This window comes from Falco rusticolus, chromosome 4 (assembly GCF_015220075.1).
Source record: "Falco rusticolus isolate bFalRus1 chromosome 4, bFalRus1.pri, whole genome shotgun sequence".
NCBI classification, from domain to species: domain Eukaryota; kingdom Metazoa; phylum Chordata; class Aves; order Falconiformes; family Falconidae; genus Falco; species Falco rusticolus.
The window spans coordinates 39,096,718-39,115,204 of NC_051190.1; the positions used below are offsets into that span (position 1 = coordinate 39,096,718).

Genomic DNA, 18,487 nt, shown 5'->3' on the forward strand with positions numbered 1-18,487 from the left:
CCTAGACCTTGGGTAACCCCAGGCAGCCCTCAGACCCAGAGACCTGAGGTGGTCCTGAGGTCCCCTCGGCACCCCGGTACGGCAGGAGATCGCTGAGAGCCCCAGGAGAGTGACCTTGGGGCGGGGGGGTGGGGGGTCAGCACCCCAGGAGCACCCTGGAGCCGTGGGAGGGTGCCCGGGTAAGGGGGGCTGGGGGTGCCAGCGGCGTCAGCGGCAGGGTGGGTTTGCTTCTCAGTGCTGTGACGGGAAAGTAAACCGGGAATTGAAGACCAGTTGAAGCTGAAATCTCAAACATTACCATGCCTGGGCCTGCCCAAACCACCCACCGTGCCCAGCTCCCAGCGGGAACCACAGGCAGGCGCCGTCCCAAGGGTGGGTTACGTCCTTCCGAGAAAGTCCCATCGCTCTCACCCATCTGCCACCTTCATAGGACTCACAGGACATGTATTTTCTGGTTGGCTTCTAAAGAATTGAGGATCTTCCCTCTTAGACGCCTTTTCTTTGGGATACCTTCTGGTGTGTTTGTGCTCTCCGGGAGAGTAACGCAGGCTGGACACAGCCTCGGAGTCCTTGCTCAAGCAAAAAATCCCAAAACTTGCTTATGGGGCAGCTTGGCCAAGGATTTCAGACCTGTTCGCAGTCAACCACAAACTCCCTGAAGGTGGACTTTCTACTTCAGGAGCTCGAAAGCTTTGCTCCTTGCTCTCACAGACCTGATATACTTGTGATAAGTTATTAGGTATGGGAAGGAGATTCCCTAGGGAAGAGCCAGTCATTTTCTAGGGCCTCTGACTTCACCGAAAGCCCAGTCGGAGCAGCTTATGTAATCAATAGCTAGTGATGTCCTCATCTGATTTATGAGAAGAGTTCCCTGAAGTCAGCCCAAAAGCTTGAGCGCATAAAGTGTGGGATGCGAAGGGACTACTACTCCAATCCCTAGCTTAGATTTGTTCCCGGTCTGTTCGTTTCCATTTGTCCCTGTGTGTTACTGCCCTTGGATGTTCAGAGCTCTCCCTCTGGGACGTGTCCTGCCTGACGACAGCATCAGCTTCCTCCCCATCTTTTTGCAGGGCACAAGGATGTCATCCCCTTTCTGCTGTGTTGATCCTTGAAGCCATGCAAGTATCCTGTAATATCCTGATCCTCATCTTTTGTGACACTACCCACATCTTTTCTTTTAATATTTTGGCTATTAATAAAAATTCCGAGACCAGATCCAAGGTCAGAGTCCATCAGTAATTTCCCTCCAGGCCAATAATTGCCTTCCAACACTCCTGTTACTGTCTGCCTGTTTTCTTGAGTTCTGTCCTACAATTCTTCCACTAATCGATATTTTCTCCAGTGTAAATCACCTGGCCTCAGTGCCACATGATGCTGCTGTAACACGGCTCATGACTTACAACAAAACTTATGACTGAGCTTTGGGATCTGGACCCACAACTTGATGGATTTATCTGTTCTCACTTCACTTACGCATATCGTGAGCATCAATCAAAGCCTTCTTTAATGGTTAGTCCTCTCCATTTTTCATAATCTGCTTATTATTCCTAATATCCTTCTGATATGAGGAAATCACACTCCAGTTAGGTATTGCACTCTTTCCCCCTTGTTTTTCCTGCTTCTTTGGGGTATAAAGTAATTTTACAATGTTTTCCCTACAGAATGGCAAGCCTCTTCCACATTAGCTTTGAGTTCTCCCAGCTGATTTTGCTGTTGCTCAAAAATCGTTCTTTTGAAAGAAGAACAAACAAACCCTTCTATTCTCATTCCACGTTAATTTAGCTTTCAAGTCTACTTTAAAGGTATCAGCTCATCCTCAATCAATCCTCAGCAATGATTTTCCTGCTGTCGTGGTTTAACGCTGGCCAGCAACCAAGCCCCACACAGCCGCTTGCTCACTCCCCCTCACCCAGAGGGATGGGGAGAAGGATCGGAAAGGAATGTAAAAGCTCCAGGGTTGAGATAAGAACAATTTAATAGGTAAAGCAAAAGCTGCATGCACAAGCAAAGCAAAGCAAGGAATTCATTCCCCACTTCCCATGGGCAGGCAGGTGTTTGGCCATCGCCAGGGAAGCAGGGCTCCATCACACATCACGCTTACTTGGGGAAGACAAACACCATAATGCCAGATGTCCCCCCCTTCTTTCATCTTCCCCCAGTTTATATACTCAGCATGACGTCACATGGTATGGAATTCCTCTTTGGCTAGCTTGGGTCACCTGTCCTGGCCGTGTTGCCTCCCAATTTCCCCTACCCCTCTAGCCCTCTCACTGGCAGGGCCCAAGGAACTGAAAAGTTCTTGACTTAGTATAAACATCACCCAGCAACAACTAAAACCATCAGTGTGCCATCAACATTGTTCTCACATCAGAGCCAAAACACAGCACTGCACCAGCTACCAAGGAGAAAATTAACTCTGTCCCAGCTGAAACCAGAAGAGTCTCTACTTGTAGTTATTTTCCTCTTTAAGGACAAAAAATGAGATTCAGAATCAAAGATCTGAGAGATCTGAACATAAATCAAACTCACTTGATGTAATGCAGAATCAGATCCACCATGTGTTACACCACCTGTTTTCTCACAGCTCGGGTCCCTTGGACTTGCTCCTGTTCCCCAAGGAAAGCATCCCAGCATTCACTGTGACTGTTTGGGGTGATGGATGCTGCAGGACATGGCACCTCCAGACTGACAGCTGCCCCAAACATGTGAGGACACTCATGGCATCAGCTTAGTGACTCCGTGGGTTGCTCCTTTCCCTTTTGGCTAAGCAGCCTTGCCATCTTGCAAGGGGTGAGTTTGTACCAGGGGCAGTCTGCCTTTTGCTGCAGAGCTGGAGCTGGAGCTGGGGCTGGAGCTGGAGCTAAAGTTGGAGCTGGAGCTGGAGCTGGAGCTGGAGCTGGGGCTGGAGCTGGAGCTGGAGCTCAAGTTAGAGCTGGAGCCGGAGCTGGAGCTGGAGCTGGAGCAAGCTTCCTCAGCTTCCAGAGGCAGTGCTGCAGGTGGATGCAGGCAACCACCCATGGGTCACCAGGACCTGCAGCCAGGCAGAAGATCCAGCTGCAGTGATAACTGCCTCCTCTTGTGGTGGCAACATAAACTACAAGGTTTAGAAACCCCTGGTGAGCATGTCTGTGCTAGACACACTTGGCTCTGGGTGCAGCGCAGGTGCCTGGGTCATGGCTGGGGTCACCGCATCACCTTCTGGCTCTTCGGTCCATGAGTCCTGAAGCACAGCCCCTCCTCAGGAGGCCAGACAGACGTGGAAGACCCAGTTCTGTAGAGTGCATTGCCTACAGTGTCTCAGACAGGCCTGGGGAGAAATCTGGGCTATATACTGAAAAAATCCTTTTTGAAGCTACGATCTGGAAAAATAAATAATGGTGACCTGTCCTGATTGAATCTATGGAGCTTTAATAATGCTGACCCATGAATTTTGATATACTTCTACTATTAATAAAGGCACTCAGCTGCTCAACCGTTGAAGGAGGTATAAAAGCTTTCTGGCTGAGCAGCTGCAATGCACATTTTGCTGCATTGCTTTCCATAAATTTGTAGTTGGGATCCTCTTGGCCATGTGCAAAGGTCTCTGGGGAGCACAGAGCTGGCACAGTCTGCTCCCCTGTCTCTGTCTGGTCCTGGTACAAGGAGCAAAAAAAGCAGTGCTGTCTGTAAAACTCTGTTTTAACCATCTCCAGCTAGATCCTCGTGGAGTTGTGCCTACCCAGCAGCTCCCTGCCTACCAAAAGTCACTGACAGGGGATCTGGAAAGGAAGAGTGTAATGAAGAATGGTGTCCCAGGAATATGGACCAAAAATCTGCTCTTAGAGCTGCACATTTCAGCTTTTGATAGAAATGTCAGATGATGCTCCATCACTGCAGGAGGCTGGTGAAAGGCTGTTTGATGTAGCCCATGGAGCTTTGCTATACGCAGCTTTCAGCGTTATTCACAAATGGAAAAACAGGAGGTCGATCGTTTCAGTGTAGGCAAATAAGGTGACACAGACAGGGAAAATATGATCTAAATCAGAGGAGGTTGAACTTGAACTGGCTATTACAACTCAGGAAAAAGATGCTGCAGTCCGCATTGATGGTTCACCAAAATTGTAGCCTTGATGTGCAGCAAAAAAACCCTAGCAAAATGTGGTGATGCCATCAGGAAGGACTTGGGCTCTCAAAACAAAAAAGAGGGCATCTTTTGCCTGCTGTGTAACAGCTTGGTGCACCCACATCTGTGCACTGCTGGCCTCTGAGCTAAGGATGTAGTGGACGTAGAGTCCTGAGCAGAGCAGTTGAGATGATGAAGGAGATGGGGCAGCTGCAGTACGAGGAGTTCCCAGGAAGGCTGGGATTTCTCCCCAGAGAAGGGGGAGCAGAGAGGGCAAACTCTACAAAATCATAAAGTGAATGCAGCCCCGCTGCTCGTCAGATTCTGCATGACAAATTAGAGGCCATCGATGTGTCTGGTAGGTTGTTTAAAATGGATAAAAAGGACTTTATACAGGGCTGGGGGGAGAATGAACTTCTAGAACTTGCTGCCACAGGAGGTTGTGGAAACAAATAGGATCAGCAGGTTTATGAAAGGTATAGCAAATTCATGAGCAGCAGGTCAACAGCCAGCTGCTGAAGGCAACAGGCAGGAATGTACCTCCTGAAACTGCTTTTATTGCTGGTGTGGATGCTGGAGGAGCACAACCAAAACCAGTTAGGGTCCTGTGCTCTCCCCGGATTGCATCTCCCATTGCTGAATGCAATGCTGGGAGGGAGGAACCCGTGATGTTACCAGCAGAGCATTTTCTAAGTTCTCAGTTTCATCATCCCTAAGCAAATTCAGTCTTCTCAGGGGGTTGGTGTGTGGCAGGAAGACAGGGGAACCTTCAGGAAGAAAACTTCTGCATTTCTATTCAATTTCCATCTCTGTAGTGAAAATCTGATGAATCCCCAGCAGGCAATGTCAAGCAGGCTTGCGGAAAAATCTTGTAATCTCATTGAAAAAGGGTTGCTGGCAGTACAGTTGAAGCGAAAATCTGGCTGGATCTAATTATAAAAAAAAGACACGGTCAGCCACAAAAAGAAGGTGGAAAACCAGGGCAAAGTAGGTGTGGAAAGTTTCTGCTGTTTAGTTGATGAATGGCTGCAGTACAGCACTGAGAAAGCATCGGTGGCCAATGTCATGTTACCACAGATCTGCTGCTTCTCCTCCCAGATATAAAATCCAAGACCTGGATTCTGTTGTGAACATTTCCAGGGACAAGGGGTTTGTGATGCTGAATGCCTTTTCAGTTGCAGGAACTCACAGAATGAGACCTAGGCTCCTCACAGGTCAGCTTTGAGGGGGATCAGCAAAAAGCTTTTCTAAGGTGGTGCTTGCAATATTGAACTTCTTGGGAAAGTTCTTGGGAAAAGAGAGCAGACAAGATTCTCAGTTCTGTGAATACTTGTTTTTATCAGCCCTGTCCTGACCAGAGGGGCTTGTACAGCTGTGCTTGATGTGGCTGCTCTGCTGGGAGCAGTCTCTGCATTTAGGAAATGAAGGAGAGAAAATATTTGAAGTCCTTCATCAAAATTGGCATTTTAGTGAAGGCTGACTCTGCTTTCTGTCTTCTACAACCACTTTTCCTTTTCCCATTGACAAAACAGCCAGTGGAGAAGGTGGGAAGATCCTAACGAGTGTGGCTAAAATTATATTTCAATCATTGAGTATTTTCAGACCGCTTGCCTGAAAAAAAAAATCCCCTTTACCTCAGCAACTGATTGAAGCCATCTCCAAACAGGCAGTGTCTTTGGGAAGCAGTGGAGGATGATGGTGTGGCAGAAACAAGACACTAGGGTCTCTTGTCATGAGCAGGGTAAAAGAAAGAAACTAAGGAACTATAAACCAGTCAACTTCAAATCACAAAAAAACAGTGGGACATTTAATCGAAGAAAGAGATGAGTAATAACTGTGGCCATTGCCAAGAATGAATCATTTCAGATGAGTCTGTTTTCCTTCTGTGACAGATTCCAGTCCTTGGTTCAACATTATTATTCACTGTTCTTTCATCAATAACTTATGTGTTGCAATGGAGAATGCACTTATTAAATTCCCAGATGTTCCTGAGCTGGGGGGGCTGCAAGCTCCCCAAAGCACTGCGTTAAAATTCAGAAAGATCTAGACAAATCAGAGATATCAGGTCAGTATGGAAAATCTGATGCTTAGGAAAGAGTAACTGTCCAAATACCTGGCAAACAAAGTGCTTATGCAGCAGTTTTTCAGCACAAAACCTATAGGTTGCACCAATCATGAGTTACACTATTGGCATATTGAATGCCAGGATGGGATGTATAGACAGAGGAACAGTTTGTGAAATGCGCAATGCTTTCTCTCCTCTTTCCAGCATGAGGATCTCTCAACTGGTGTCCTAAGATCAGCTTCCAAAAATAAATGGATTTTGTATCTTCCCACTGCTTCTCTGCTAAATTTTGATTGGGAAATCCCTGGTAAACTCCTGTGACCTCCTCCAGAAGTCTGTGCTTCTGTGTCCCTTTACAGGACACACTCCCTAGGGCCATGACTATTTATCAGATGCCAGTAAGAGTAGTATCCAAGCTACCTGGACAATGCTGTTCACAGCCCAGCAAAAGACTGGTAAAAATGTTGTGATCAGGTCAGTGGTAACTACCAAGCTCGTTTCCTGATGACATTTTAGCTCCTCTTTCAATAAAAATGAGCTCTGCCATGCCACTTGCCTTGGTGACTATCATGTAACAAAATATCACCTTGTTCTGTGGGTGTCTTTGAACTACAGATGCTTTACAGAAAAGAATAAATGTTGATGAGAGGCAAGAAAGGTCTCCAGATAGTGGAGACATCAGAACAGGCTTTTGTCTTACCTGAAGATGTTCATCTTCCTTCCTCTTCTGAAGCTGCCTACTGTGACTCTGCCCTCTGTGTGCTGCCATGGCCTGGATCAGGGGGCTTTGTCCCCAAAGGCCACCTCCTCCGCATCACCTGGTGCCAATTTGGGCTGCCACTGCTGTGGCAATGCAGAGATTGCCTCTACCACCTCTCTCATCAGTACCCGAGCTGCGGCAATACAAGCTGGAAAACCATCCCGGGCCAGCAGTGAGGTAAATATTAGACCAGCCCTACTCAAGACCACCGCTGAGGTGCTGCCTGCAGGTCTCAGGGAGCCAGGCAGGGATGCCAGCTCAGGAAGAGCCAGGCTGGAGAGATCTGCTGCCAGTGTGTCTGGCCCGTGGGGCAGGCTGTGCCCAGGGCACACCAAGCCACGGCCACCAAAGGATGCCCAGTGAAGGGGGCCTGGGGCTCACGTGCCACTGGGCTATGAGCCAGGAGGCATGGGGTGCCTGGCTGCTGGGGCACCCCGCACTGGAAATGGGTGGCTGGGGAGGGGTCTCGCACCCCTCTGAGCTGGCACCAGTGTCCCCACTGTGCTGGGACCTGGGACTGGCTGGCAGCCTGTCCTGGCAGCCTGCTTCTCCCTGCCCAGAGGCTTAAGCTCAGCCCCAGGCAGGATCGTGGCTTGGCCCTCTGCCTGGCCCCGATAAAGCACCACGGCCTGAGGTCCCCATCTTGTGGCGGAAGGGACAAATGGCTGGGACAAAACTCATCCCGGTGGTTCTTTGGCCAGGCAGAGCCCTGGGAAAGCACTGCAGAGCCCGGACACTGGCCGTCGTCACACACCATGTCCTGCTCGAGGACACAGCATGGCATGGGAGCGGTTGGAAGCAAAAGCAGTGGGGACAGCTGCCAGCCCTCCCCGCCGTACACATCCCATCCCTTGCACTGCTGTTACATCTTGCCCCCACCACGTGCCTACACCCCACACGGGACCGTGAAGGTCCTTTGTGGCCAGGGCTGGAGGAGCCCAGGTCTGTGCTTGATTTGATGCTGGTTCTTCCCAGCGCTTTACACACCATCCCACACCACCTTGCATGCCTGCGTGCCCTGACCCCCAGCCCCCCACCCCACCCCCATACCCCTGCCCCCCCGGGCTCCCCTGGGAGCAGAGGCTCACTGTGGAGCAGAGCTGTGCCCACAGCTGTGTCTGGGTGATGTTGGCTGCAAGGGTGCGACCTGCACCAACACCCTGCTCTGTGCCGGGCTGGCGCAGGCTGGGCAGCGATGCCCTGACCAGCTTTCTCTTCCCCTCCTCGCCATGCCCAGGTGTGGTGGGCTCAGGGGGCCACGATGCCTGTGGCGCTCTGCGGGAGAAACCCTGCGGGCCGGCAGGCCTCCCTCTCTCCCTGGAGTCATCTGGGGCCTCTCCAGCCCCTGGTACATTTGCTGATGGTGGCTGGAGGCCATGGGGCTAGGGCAAGTGTCCGTCCTTACAAGTGCCAGAGAGCGAAGGGGCCGGTGGCACCCTCGGCTTGGCTCTGTGCCGTGGCTGTGCCAGCCACCCTGGGGCTTTCTGGAACCTTCACTCCAGCCCTGAGCACCTCCCAGCCCTGGCAGGGACAGGGCAGCCTTACTCAGCACCTGGCAGGTTGTAGCCCCCCGGGACTATCTGCTGCCCCATCTCCCACCACACCCACAGCTGGAGGAGAGCCCAAGCTTTCTTTATCAGACGCCTGCAGCCCCCCCTCCTCTCCTCCCCCCCGCCCCAGCTGCCCTGCTGCTGGCCACGATAAGGGTGGGGGGCTGTGCAGACACCAGCACTGTGGCACCCAGTGCCACTTCCCTGCCTGTGCTCATTTTCCTGCCCTGACACTCTCCACCCTGCTGCTGTTCAGCACCTAAAAAACAGAATCTGGGGCTGAGCCCCATCTGCTCCCGTTCCAGCCCCCCATGCCTGCGGTCTTCCCCTGCCTTCCAGCCCCCCAGGATCCCTCCAAAAACCAACACCCCAGCAATGCAGCATTAGGTGGAAACAGAAGTCCTAAGATGCTACACAGCCCTGAGTGCTGGGGACACACAGAAAGATGTTCTTGCACTTGGAGATCCTCAGGATGTCCTCGCTGTGCCACTGCACAGAGGGTCACAGGTGCTGGGACCCCCTGTACCCCACTGTCTCCTGCAAGCACTTCCAGGAGGAGATGATCTCCAACAGTTTGGCCGGAACGGGGGCAAGGGGAGCAGGGGGCTGGAGGGGTGAAGGGGACCCCAGCATGGTGCTCTGGTGGGAAGGTCAGGGCAGGCTGGGGCTGCAGGGAGCTCCCAAGAGCCAGACTCTGGCTGCTCTCTGTGAGTCTTTCTCCTCTGCTGGTGCCTGGAAATGTTCTGCTCGCTCCTGGAGCCTCACAGCTGGCAGAGCAGTGTTTGCCTGCCGGGCACCACCACTCAGACGCTGCCTTCACTCAGAGACAGCAAAACAGGAGCCCGTTCCCTCCGCGCACCCACCCGGCGGGGGGCACCCCCAGTTCAGAGCCCCAGCGCAGATCCCTCCCGTCCCTCCCCACTGGCAGCAACCAGAGCAGGACGCCAGGGCTGGAGCACGAATGCAACAGATTTTATTTCAGATCATTTGGCTGCTTGCTGTTGGAGGGCTGGCAGTGGGTTGGGTCCAGCTCTAGCCACGGTGCCGTCTTAACGGTACTTGGCAGTCAGCACGCTGCCCACGGCACACAGGAACTTGTCCAGGGAAGCGTGGACCTCTGGGGTCAGGAGAGCAGGCTGGTGGATGGCCACCACCACCAGGAAGCATTGGCCCAGCAGCTGAAAGGCAAAAGGAGATGGTGAGCGAGGGGGTGAGGCCAGGGGGTGGCCAGGGGGGTGCAGGAGGGGGGCCGGGTCAATCACCCGTTCCTTCCCAGACGCTCACTTTGAAGTTGACAGGGTCCACGCGGAGCTTTTGGGCGTGGAGGTCGCTCAGCTTGGACAGGGCACCAGCGATGTCATCGATGTGGTTGGCAGCCTCGACCAGTGCAGCCGCTACCTTCTTGCCGTGCGCCTTGACCTGACCGGAGCCACGTTGCAGGTCGAAGTGGGGGAAGTAGGTCTTGGTCTGGGGGTAGGTGGCGAACATCCTGGGGGACAGAGGAGGTCAGGGGCGGGTGGGGGTGGGTGGGACAGGGACAGGGTCACACAGGACAGGGACAGTTGGGGATGGGGAGAGGATAGGGGCAGGCAGGAGGGAGTGGGTGACAGACAGGAGAGGGAATGATGGCGGGGAGTGGATGCGTACCTCTCCAGGGCCTCGGCACCATACTCTTCGGCACTGCCGCCGATTTTGGCGAAGATGCCCTTCACGTTGTTCTTGTCACCAGCAGACAGCACCATGGTGTCACCTCCGCCTTGTAGCCCCCAACACGGGTGTCCCCGCCGGCTGCCGCTGCCCTTATATGCGGTGCTGGGGCACCGCCCGCCCGCAGCCCGCCCCGCTCCAGCCCCAGCGGCGCTGGACCCCGGCCAGCACCGCACCCCGCTCCGCCCCAGGGCACCGGCACCGGCCTGCCGGGGGTCTGCCCCGTGCCAGCTGGCTGTCGGGTCAGGCTTAGGGTTAGGGTCGCATCAGCGCAGGCCGGGTGGGCTGTCCCCTCTGGCACGGGCTTAGGCTTAGGCTTAGGTTTAGGGTCTGAGCAGGCATGGGCTGAGGTTAGGGTCTGCACTGGTACAGGCAGCGCTGGCACAGCCTGGGTGTGTTCTGGCAGGGTGGTGGGAACAGCAGTGTGGGGGTTGTAACTTCAGTAGCGTGGTGGGAGTCTGTGCCCCACAGGCTGAGCCTGCCCAGCACCCCTGACACCCACAGGCGGCACGGTGGGCACCTGCACATATGGACTGACCCATCCAACACAGCCTCCACGCATGCACATGAACTGCCCCGGTACACGCACTGTCACCTAGCACAGCCCCTACACATACACCAGCCTTGCACATGCACACACTGCCCCTATGTGCACGCTGCCATCTGCCACAGCCCCTGTGCACTCTCCCTGCACGCACACGCTGCCCCTATGCACACCCTGCCACCCAACATGGCCCCTATACACACAGTCACTCATCCACGCTGCCCCACTGCACTTACTGCTCATTCCCTCAGTACACCCCAAACCAGGGTACCCCAATGCGTGTGCCCTCCTCAGCCCCTGCTCCCTGAACCACAGTCGCATCCCTTTGCATACAGACCCCGGAGCTCCCCTGCCCCAGCCCTCCTGCACCCATGCAGACATGGCCCCAGTGCTGCTGGGGGACTGGGGGATCCTGACTCCTGGGAAGTGGGGACACTCCACAGAGCCACCGGGATCAGTGCCAGGCACCACCGCAAGCACTGGCCTGCAGCAGCAGGAGCTCACAGCAGGGGAGGGGAGGCGCACAGGGCAAGCCCCCTGTGCCCCAAATGGTGAAGGTGAGGAAGGCAAGAAGGGCAAGACAATAGAGGATGGTGAGGAAGGCAAGAGGGGGGGTGGGGGGTGAGGGGGCCTGCAGTGCTTCCAGTAGGTTCGGCAGCTGGTGCAGGCAGCCAGGAGACAGTTCACACCCGTGTTTCCTCCATGTCTGATGGTTCTTATCATTTGTGTTTGGGGGAGATTAGTTCAAGCTGGCACCATTTCAGAGCAGGGAAGGAGGGGAGGACAGGGGAGCTGATCTTCTGGGAAGCGAGCCCAGGGAAACAGCGTTGGGGCGGTGTGTCTGCTGCCTGTGCGTGCCTCAGGGGTGCAAACTGCAGAGGCAGACGACCCCTTCAAACCAGCGGTGCAGGAATTAAGGGGTGTAAATGCACACGAAGACATTGGGATGTGTCTGAGGATGGAGGAAAAGTGCTGTGGGTTCACAGGTGTGTGGGTGTGTGCCGCGGGTTCATTTGCAGGAGCAGGGGCCAGCGTGGCCCAGGGACCCCCACGCTGTGTTTCTGTGCAGGCAGGGTCTCCGCGTGCCCGGCGTTCGGTTGCTACCTGTGCTTGGCCACCCAGGCACTGTGCTCCTGTGCACCCTCTTCCATCCCTCACAAATGCTCATCTCCTCCCGCTGGTGTCACAGTGCAGAGCAAACCGGTTTATTACCCTATAATTCATCACCTATGATCTAAAGACAATGATTTTTTAAAATTCAGGCCCCAAGCCCCTGAAGCCTGTGTCCCCTGTGCTGGCCTGCAGCCCTGCCTGCCCTGCTCCCACCCTGCCCAGGTGCCAAGGGATGAGCGGACCCCCAGGGCAGGGGTGGGGGCACTGCCCTGGCAGTCAGCTGGGGAGCTGTGGCTCAGGGGCTTGAGTCCAAGCAAGAACAGCATTTGTGCTCAATGGTCTGTGCTGGATTTTTTTCACTCCATGAACTTGTCTTGATTACTTTTGGAGCTCATCCAGGCACTTAGCTCTCACAGCATCCCCAATAAAGCCCTAAACAGCCATCATGATATATGGAGCCAGGAAGCCTTCATCCCACCCCTACCAAAGAATCCTTCAAGGGGATGCAAGAACCCCATTTGGCTTGGCGCAACCTTCCCCCCCGGCTCCTGCGAGGGATGCAGGCACTGCAAGGTGACATGCTGAGCCCCGTTCCCTGCAGTCCTGCTCCCGGCACTGGTCGCAGCATAAGCTGGGATGCAGTGGAAGCAGGCAGAGCCCTGGGGGCATCCAAGGAGCCTACAGCCAGTGCTGCCCTGTGCCCGTCCAGCCTCACTGGCAGCTCCCTCCCTCCCTCTGGCGAGACCACCATGGCACCCCAGCCCACTCCAGCTCCCGGCCCCAGCACAGACGGACACGGCGCTGCGGCAGAAGTGTCTTTATTGATGGCAGCCCGGCGCAGATGGCAGTTCATCTGTACTTCTCGGCCAGTGTGGCAGCCACAGCCGACAGGAACTTGTCGAAGGCGGAGTGCACCTCGGGAGTGTAGTCCTTGCCCAGGTGCACGGCCAGCACCACCTGGAAGCACTGCGACAGCAGCTGCAAGGCAAAATGGGGCTCAGCACCACTGCTACACCCCAGCCCCCTGTCCCAGTCCCCATCCCTCATCCCCTGCCCCCCATCCCCTGTCCCCTGCCTGCCTTGAAGTTGACGGGGTCAACACGCAGGTTGTAGGCGTGCAGGTTGCTGAGCTCAGACAGGGCCTGGCTGAGGTTGTCCAAGCTCTTGACGGCATTGCCCAAGGCGTTCACCACCTTCTTGCCATGGCCGCGGATCTGGTCAGAGCCATGGTGCAGGTCGAAGTGGGGGAAGTAGGTCTTGGTCTGGGGGTAGGTGATGAACATCCTGCCGGAGCAGGAGGGTCAGTGCTGCTGCTCCCCAACCCTGGCCCTCCATGGGGCTCCCACCCACTCACCCCCCTTGCCCCTGGGCTCCCCCGGCCCAGCCCGCACCTCTCCAGGGCCTCGGCTCCGAAGTCCTCCTGGTGTCCAGCCACCTTCTCCCAGACCTGCTGGATCAGCTTCTTGTCCTCAGCGGTCAGCATGGTGGCGGCTGGGGGTGGTGGGCAGGTCTCGGTGGCAGCGCTGCCCTTGGGGACACCCTCTTATAGCAGACAGCACCTCCACCCCAGCTTTATCTTATCAGTGCCGAGGGGTGGAGGGGCCGCGGCCATGCAGCACCGGGCCTAGGGAACGGCCGCTGTGCTGCCCTGGGGGGCCCCACTGTCTTGGGGGGCCCCAGCCCTGAGGGGGCCCCAAGGGGGCCCGGTGCCCTGCCCCTCCCCCACTGCCCCAGCCCCACACCAGGCTTGGGGCTGGGAGCAGCGCCCAGCCGGGCTGCCCCACTGTCAATGGCAGCCACGGACATGTCCCATGGGTGCCACAGCCTTGGCCTCGCTGGCTGGCATGTCCTCCAGCCTTCTATTAAGGTCTGCTATCCCGAGGGTCCTCCCCGGCCTCATGGGTGTCAGGATGGGTCCCACACGTGTCCCCGGCCCCTCGTGTCCTCCTGCACATCCAGACTCACTCTGTCCGACGAGCCCCTGGGTCTCTGAGCAGGAGCCACGAACAAGCCCTCCCAGATCGCGCTGGGGATCTGCCATGGGAAACACCATCTCTCCAGCAGCCTGGAGAAACCTGGGTGGGGAAGAGCCTCCTTGTTGGGCACACGTTCTTCCTGATGTCTGTCCCATGGTGCTTGCCAGCCCTGGGCTTCTTCCCTTCTTCCTGTGCCAGCATGTGCCTCTGCCGGTCCCCGTAAATGCTGGGACATCCTGCAGGGCACGGGGCAGCTGGTGACTGTCACATCCATCGCTCAGCTCAAGTCATTGGTACAAATTTGGGGTTAGGGACACACCAGATGCTGACCTGCCAGGTCAGTGGTGGAATTTAATGTTCAGGCTATCTGAGACCCACAAATGTAGAATGTTTTAAAACTGCTGTGGTATGCTGGGTGACATGTTTAGAGCAATCTGGTGGCTTTGGAGCTGCCACACCACCTCTCTCCCCCTTGCCCAAACACAGTCCCTAAATTTTGTAAATGAGACGAGGGCCACAGTTTGCAGTGCCAGTCCAGGTTGTCATTCAGAGTACACTTAAGACTTTGCACTCACCTCTTCATGTCACAAGTCCTCTGAGACAGGCATGGGCAGTGAACGGAACCTGATAAATAGTTTTCTTCAAAGATCTCCACACGGCGCTGCTGTGTTTTAGATTTTTGACCAAACAGTCCCAGAATTCATGCTCTGTTTTTGCACAGCATCAAGACTGTCCCTGCTTCTCACTCTGCCACCCCCAGGGAACAGATTTTGGGGTGCACGATGCACTCGAAGGGGGCATGTCCAGGCAGATGACCCCAACTAACCAAAGAGGTATTTCATAACATGTAAGACCATGATCAGCAATCAAAGGGGAAAAAAGGGGTTTTAGGGAGTTTTAGGGGGATTACCCGTATTTTTTTTTGCTCAGGAACTGTCTGGGCATCAGTCTACTTATGGGAGGCATCGAGTGATTGCTTTTACATGACCTCTTTTGTTTTGTTTTCTTCCCTCTTCCTCCACTTATACCTCAATTATTAAACAATTATTTCTTTTTGTTTGATTGATCTTGACCCCAAATATTTCTTGCTTTTATTCTTCCTCTTCTCTTTCCCTCATCCCACTGAGGGGGGCAAGTGACTGAGCAACTGTGTAGTGCTTAGCTGCCCACCGGGGTTAACCCACCACAGGTACATACGGAGGATCCCTGTGCTCCCCACAGGGCGACCAGCAGTTCTGTACTCTTTCCTGTTGCTGCTTTCCAGAGAAACCCTGGGAATCTGTGGACCCCCAGATGCCATCAACACTGATCTCCAGTGGCTGCTAATATTCCCAGATTTCAAATGCATGTAAAGTTCCCCATACAGAAATAAGAGATGTCAAGCTGAGGAGATGGTCCCTTTACCAAGCAGGTGTGATAGCTCAAGGTGCTCATGAAGAGCATCAGATACCTTGTCCATACCCCATGGAGAGGAGCATGTGGACAACACTAAGCATGGCTCTGAGCATATCACAACATGTGGTAATGCAGGTTTTGCTCACAACAGGCTGTGATGGGTTTTGGATAGGTCAGACAAAAAACCTGGGTCCATTCAATATCCTAGCCGGGTAAAAGACTGTTTCCTGGTCAGCCTGGAAACAGCCTTTGGTGGATATACCTTGGTGAGCAGCAGCTGTCACAGGGCTCTAGCATGTTCTGGGCTTCTGCTCAATGTTTTGTTATTCCCGCCAAACATTATGTTATTCCCACTGAATTTACACAGCTTAGCCCATGAATTAGGACGCAAATTCATTAGTACATGAATTTACAAAGCTTAGTGTTTTCCTCTCTGTATTGTGTAGACATTTTGGAACACCCTTGCCTGAACAGCAAGGTGTAGGTGGAACACATAGAGATGTAAGCACAGAGACCACAGCTCCCATTCAAATTTATTGAGTTTTGCAGATGACCAAGCCCCTGCATAGGGCATTTGAGAGGACTGCACAGGAAGGGGTGAATACCCCAGAGCCTGGCAGCTGGGGCGCACCATCGATATGCACCCCTCAGCCTCAGTGGAGGCCATTTATCTGTACTTCTCAGTCAGAACAGAGGAAACACTGGACAGGAACTTGTCCCATGCAGCATGAACTTCTGGAGTGAAGTCACTGGGATAGCGGGCAGCCACGGAGCACAGGATACAGTGGGAAAGCAGCTGTAAGGGAAGACAGAATGAAATCCGTCATAATCAGTAACAGAGTTCAGTCTAGATGTCTACAATGGACCTGGGTGCCAGCGTGCTCTGGGATGACAACTACGTGTCCCAGCCAAGTAGCGCTGCTGCCTGATGCTGTGCGTGAAGAAGCAGAGTTGCCTTCGGTATAGGGCACAAGGCACTGCTTGATCCCACTCCCTCTTCCAGATGTCCCTTCTTCCCTCACCAAAGGGAAATGCAACAAAGTGGAAATGTTTAGAATTTACTAAGACTTTGTTCAAGACATGTGATATAACCTGACATGTGAGGGGGATTCATAAATTACAACAAAGGCAGCAGAGACTCAAGTCCGTCTAACACACACCATAGGAGCCACCTGAGTAGTCCTTTGCTTGAGCTAGACCAGATATTTCATTAAAAGATCCACTCTCAGGTTAAAAATCAGGTGGGGAACAAGCAACAACATGAGTTGACAAGGCTGTGCGATGCTGTCAGAGGTCACGCTGCCATTAGCTAAAAATCTGTGGTCTCTAACCCTGTGATGGCAGTTTTCATCCCTGAAACTCTGTGCTCACTCACCTTGAAGTTCACTGGGTCCACCCTGAGGATGTAAGCATGCAGCTCACTGAGCTTGGCCAAGGCGCCTCTAATGTCCTCAATGTGCTTCACAGCTTCCCCGATGGCATTCATGACTTTGGAGCCGTGGCCACGAAGCTGAGCTGAGCCTTGGCTGAGATCGAAGTGAGGGAAGTAGGTTTTTGTCTGGGGGTAGCTGGAGAAAAGCCTGGAGGAGAGCAAGAGAATGAGATTCAGCGGTGTAAATGGCATGCACAAGATGCTAAAAGCACAGAGCAAGTGCAATGTAAACCTGCCAGCTGCAGAAGTGCACCCCTTCAGTGGTTCTAACAGAGCTTTGGGAGCCTGAGGCTTGCACCAGGGAGGTCTTTCCGCTCTTAAACCTCTCCTGCAGTATGAGCTGGTTAGACTGGGCTAATCTGTACACGCTAGAGAAGAATGAAATTATAAAAATAATTTCAAACAATGTATTTTTTGGTTTTGTTTTTGTTTTTTAAATACATAAAAGCCCCAAATTGTCACTACCTTTCCTATATTCCACTGTAAGCCAGTTTGCAGGACCTTCAAACTAATATGAGCTGAACGAACCAGAATCAATGCGAGTGGTACTCAGCATTCTGGAAGGACTAACACAATACTGCAAAGTGCAGGGGGTCCAGTTGTCTTTTGTTACTTATCAACTGGAATGATGAAACATAAGTACCAGTGAATTCAGTGGATGGCTGTTCTCTTACTGCTTAGAAATTGCAAGGAAGAGCACATCACTTGTACAATAAACCACTCCAAGATTGTTTCCTAACAGTCATAACACTGTTTCAGGACATGAGTATGAATGACTGAATTCCTTGCCAGGGTGTCCAGGCTATGATTTCTTCTGGATTGCTGCAATGACAAATAAAATTATAGAATTGCCTAGAAAATTATGTTTTGCTGTGAGATTTTGAAGCATTTAGTACCACAGATATGATTCCAGAAAAGAACATCCCAAACAACACAGAGGTCATCCATCAACTCCCACCAGTCCCAGCGTGCTCTCACTCATGCAGGTTTTACACGAGATGCATCCCAATAGCAAAGCCGGAGGAGGCACCCTCTTCAGAGGCATGTGCGGGGGACTTACCTCTCCAGGGATTCTGCCCCAATGGCATCGGCTTGGGTAGCCACCTTTGCCCAGATGGTGACCACGGCAGCCTTCTCAGCCTGGGTCAGTGTCATTGTGCAGGAGGGTGCGGGCTCAGTCTCTTCGCAGTGAAGGCTCAAAGCAGGTTTGGGCTCATCGCCCTGGCAGCCCTGGTTATAAAGAGGAAGGGGAGAGTGGACGCTGGCGCCTGTCCACACTCATTGGTCACTCCACGGGCCCACCCATGGAGGTGGGAGACCCTTATCTCTCGGTGAAGCAATGCCTGTTTCGGCAAGGGTCAGTGCTCTGGCCTCCTGGCTTGGTGGCGTTATCAGCTTTTTGCTTCTAAACATAATGGCCCCATGGCCCGAAGAAATTGCCTGGACACATATTGATACATGAACAGAGAGATAATGCTGGAAAATTCCATCCATGAAACGTTAGGACACATCTTTAAGCTGAGAGGCACTTGGACTTCAAGCATACTAAGGAGCTTGGAGAAAAATATGCATTTTCTCCCTTGCTTCACAGATACGAACACACGACTCTGGGCCTTTCTGTGCCATATCATACACTGCCAGTACATGTGGGTGCCACATGGCACAATATTTCGTATGAAATAGTGCCTAGGTAGTGGCAGGGACAGGCCGGGAGATATGCAGTACAGTTCAGAGGGGGAGTGAAACCCTGGTTTTGTGGGAATGAGTGGAGATTCTGCCGTTGGCTTCAGCACTGCCATGACTTCACTTTGCCAGCCCCTCGCAAAGAATTAGGGACCCACTC

The 18,487-nt window shown here is 53.5% G+C and overlaps 2 protein-coding genes across 2 annotated transcripts; both read right to left on the reverse strand.

Annotated features, from left to right (window-relative positions):
- Positions 1-9,428: 9,428 nt before the first annotated feature.
- LOC119145799 lies at positions 9,429-13,369 on the reverse strand. Its single transcript, XM_037382485.1, has 6 exons — positions 13,233-13,369; positions 12,921-13,125; positions 12,694-12,819; positions 10,125-10,450; positions 9,762-9,966; positions 9,429-9,655 (listed from the first exon to the last, which is right to left on the reverse strand). Exons 1-6 carry the CDS (start codon positions 13,322-13,324, stop codon positions 9,527-9,529), a joined length of 1,083 nt encoding a protein of 360 aa, XP_037238382.1. The 5' UTR covers positions 13,325-13,369; the 3' UTR covers positions 9,429-9,526.
- A 1,848-nt stretch (positions 13,370-15,217) lies between these two features.
- Positions 15,218-17,896, reverse strand: LOC119147326 (hemoglobin subunit pi). Its single transcript, XM_037386136.1, has 3 exons — positions 17,705-17,896; positions 16,588-16,792; positions 15,218-16,008 (listed from the first exon to the last, which is right to left on the reverse strand). Exons 1-3 carry the CDS (start codon positions 17,797-17,799, stop codon positions 15,880-15,882), a joined length of 429 nt encoding a protein of 142 aa, XP_037242033.1. The 5' UTR covers positions 17,800-17,896; the 3' UTR covers positions 15,218-15,879.
- Between the last annotated feature and the right edge of the window lie 591 nt (positions 17,897-18,487).

Excerpts from the sequence above, each read along its gene's own strand:
- LOC119147326 (XM_037386136.1), bottom strand. The coding sequence starts at position 17,799 with ATGACACTGACCCAGGCTGAGAAGGCTGCCGTGGTCACCATCTGGGCA. Across the intron at positions 16,793-17,704 it reads GGGGCAGAATCCCTGGAGAG|GCTTTTCTCCAGCTACCCCC; the intron begins GTAAGTCCCCCG and ends GCTCTCCTCCAG. Across the intron at positions 16,009-16,587 it reads TGGACCCAGTGAACTTCAAG|CTGCTTTCCCACTGTATCCT; the intron begins GTGAGTGAGCAC and ends CTTCCCTTACAG.
- LOC119145799 (XM_037382485.1), bottom strand. The coding sequence starts at position 13,324 with ATGCTGACCGCTGAGGACAAGAAGCTGATCCAGCAGGTCTGGGAGAAG. Across the intron at positions 13,126-13,232 it reads GGAGCCGAGGCCCTGGAGAG|GATGTTCATCACCTACCCCC; the intron begins GTGCGGGCTGGG and ends CTGCTCCGGCAG. Across the intron at positions 9,656-9,761 it reads TGGACCCTGTCAACTTCAAA|CTGCTGGGCCAATGCTTCCT; the intron begins GTGAGCGTCTGG and ends TTTGCCTTTCAG.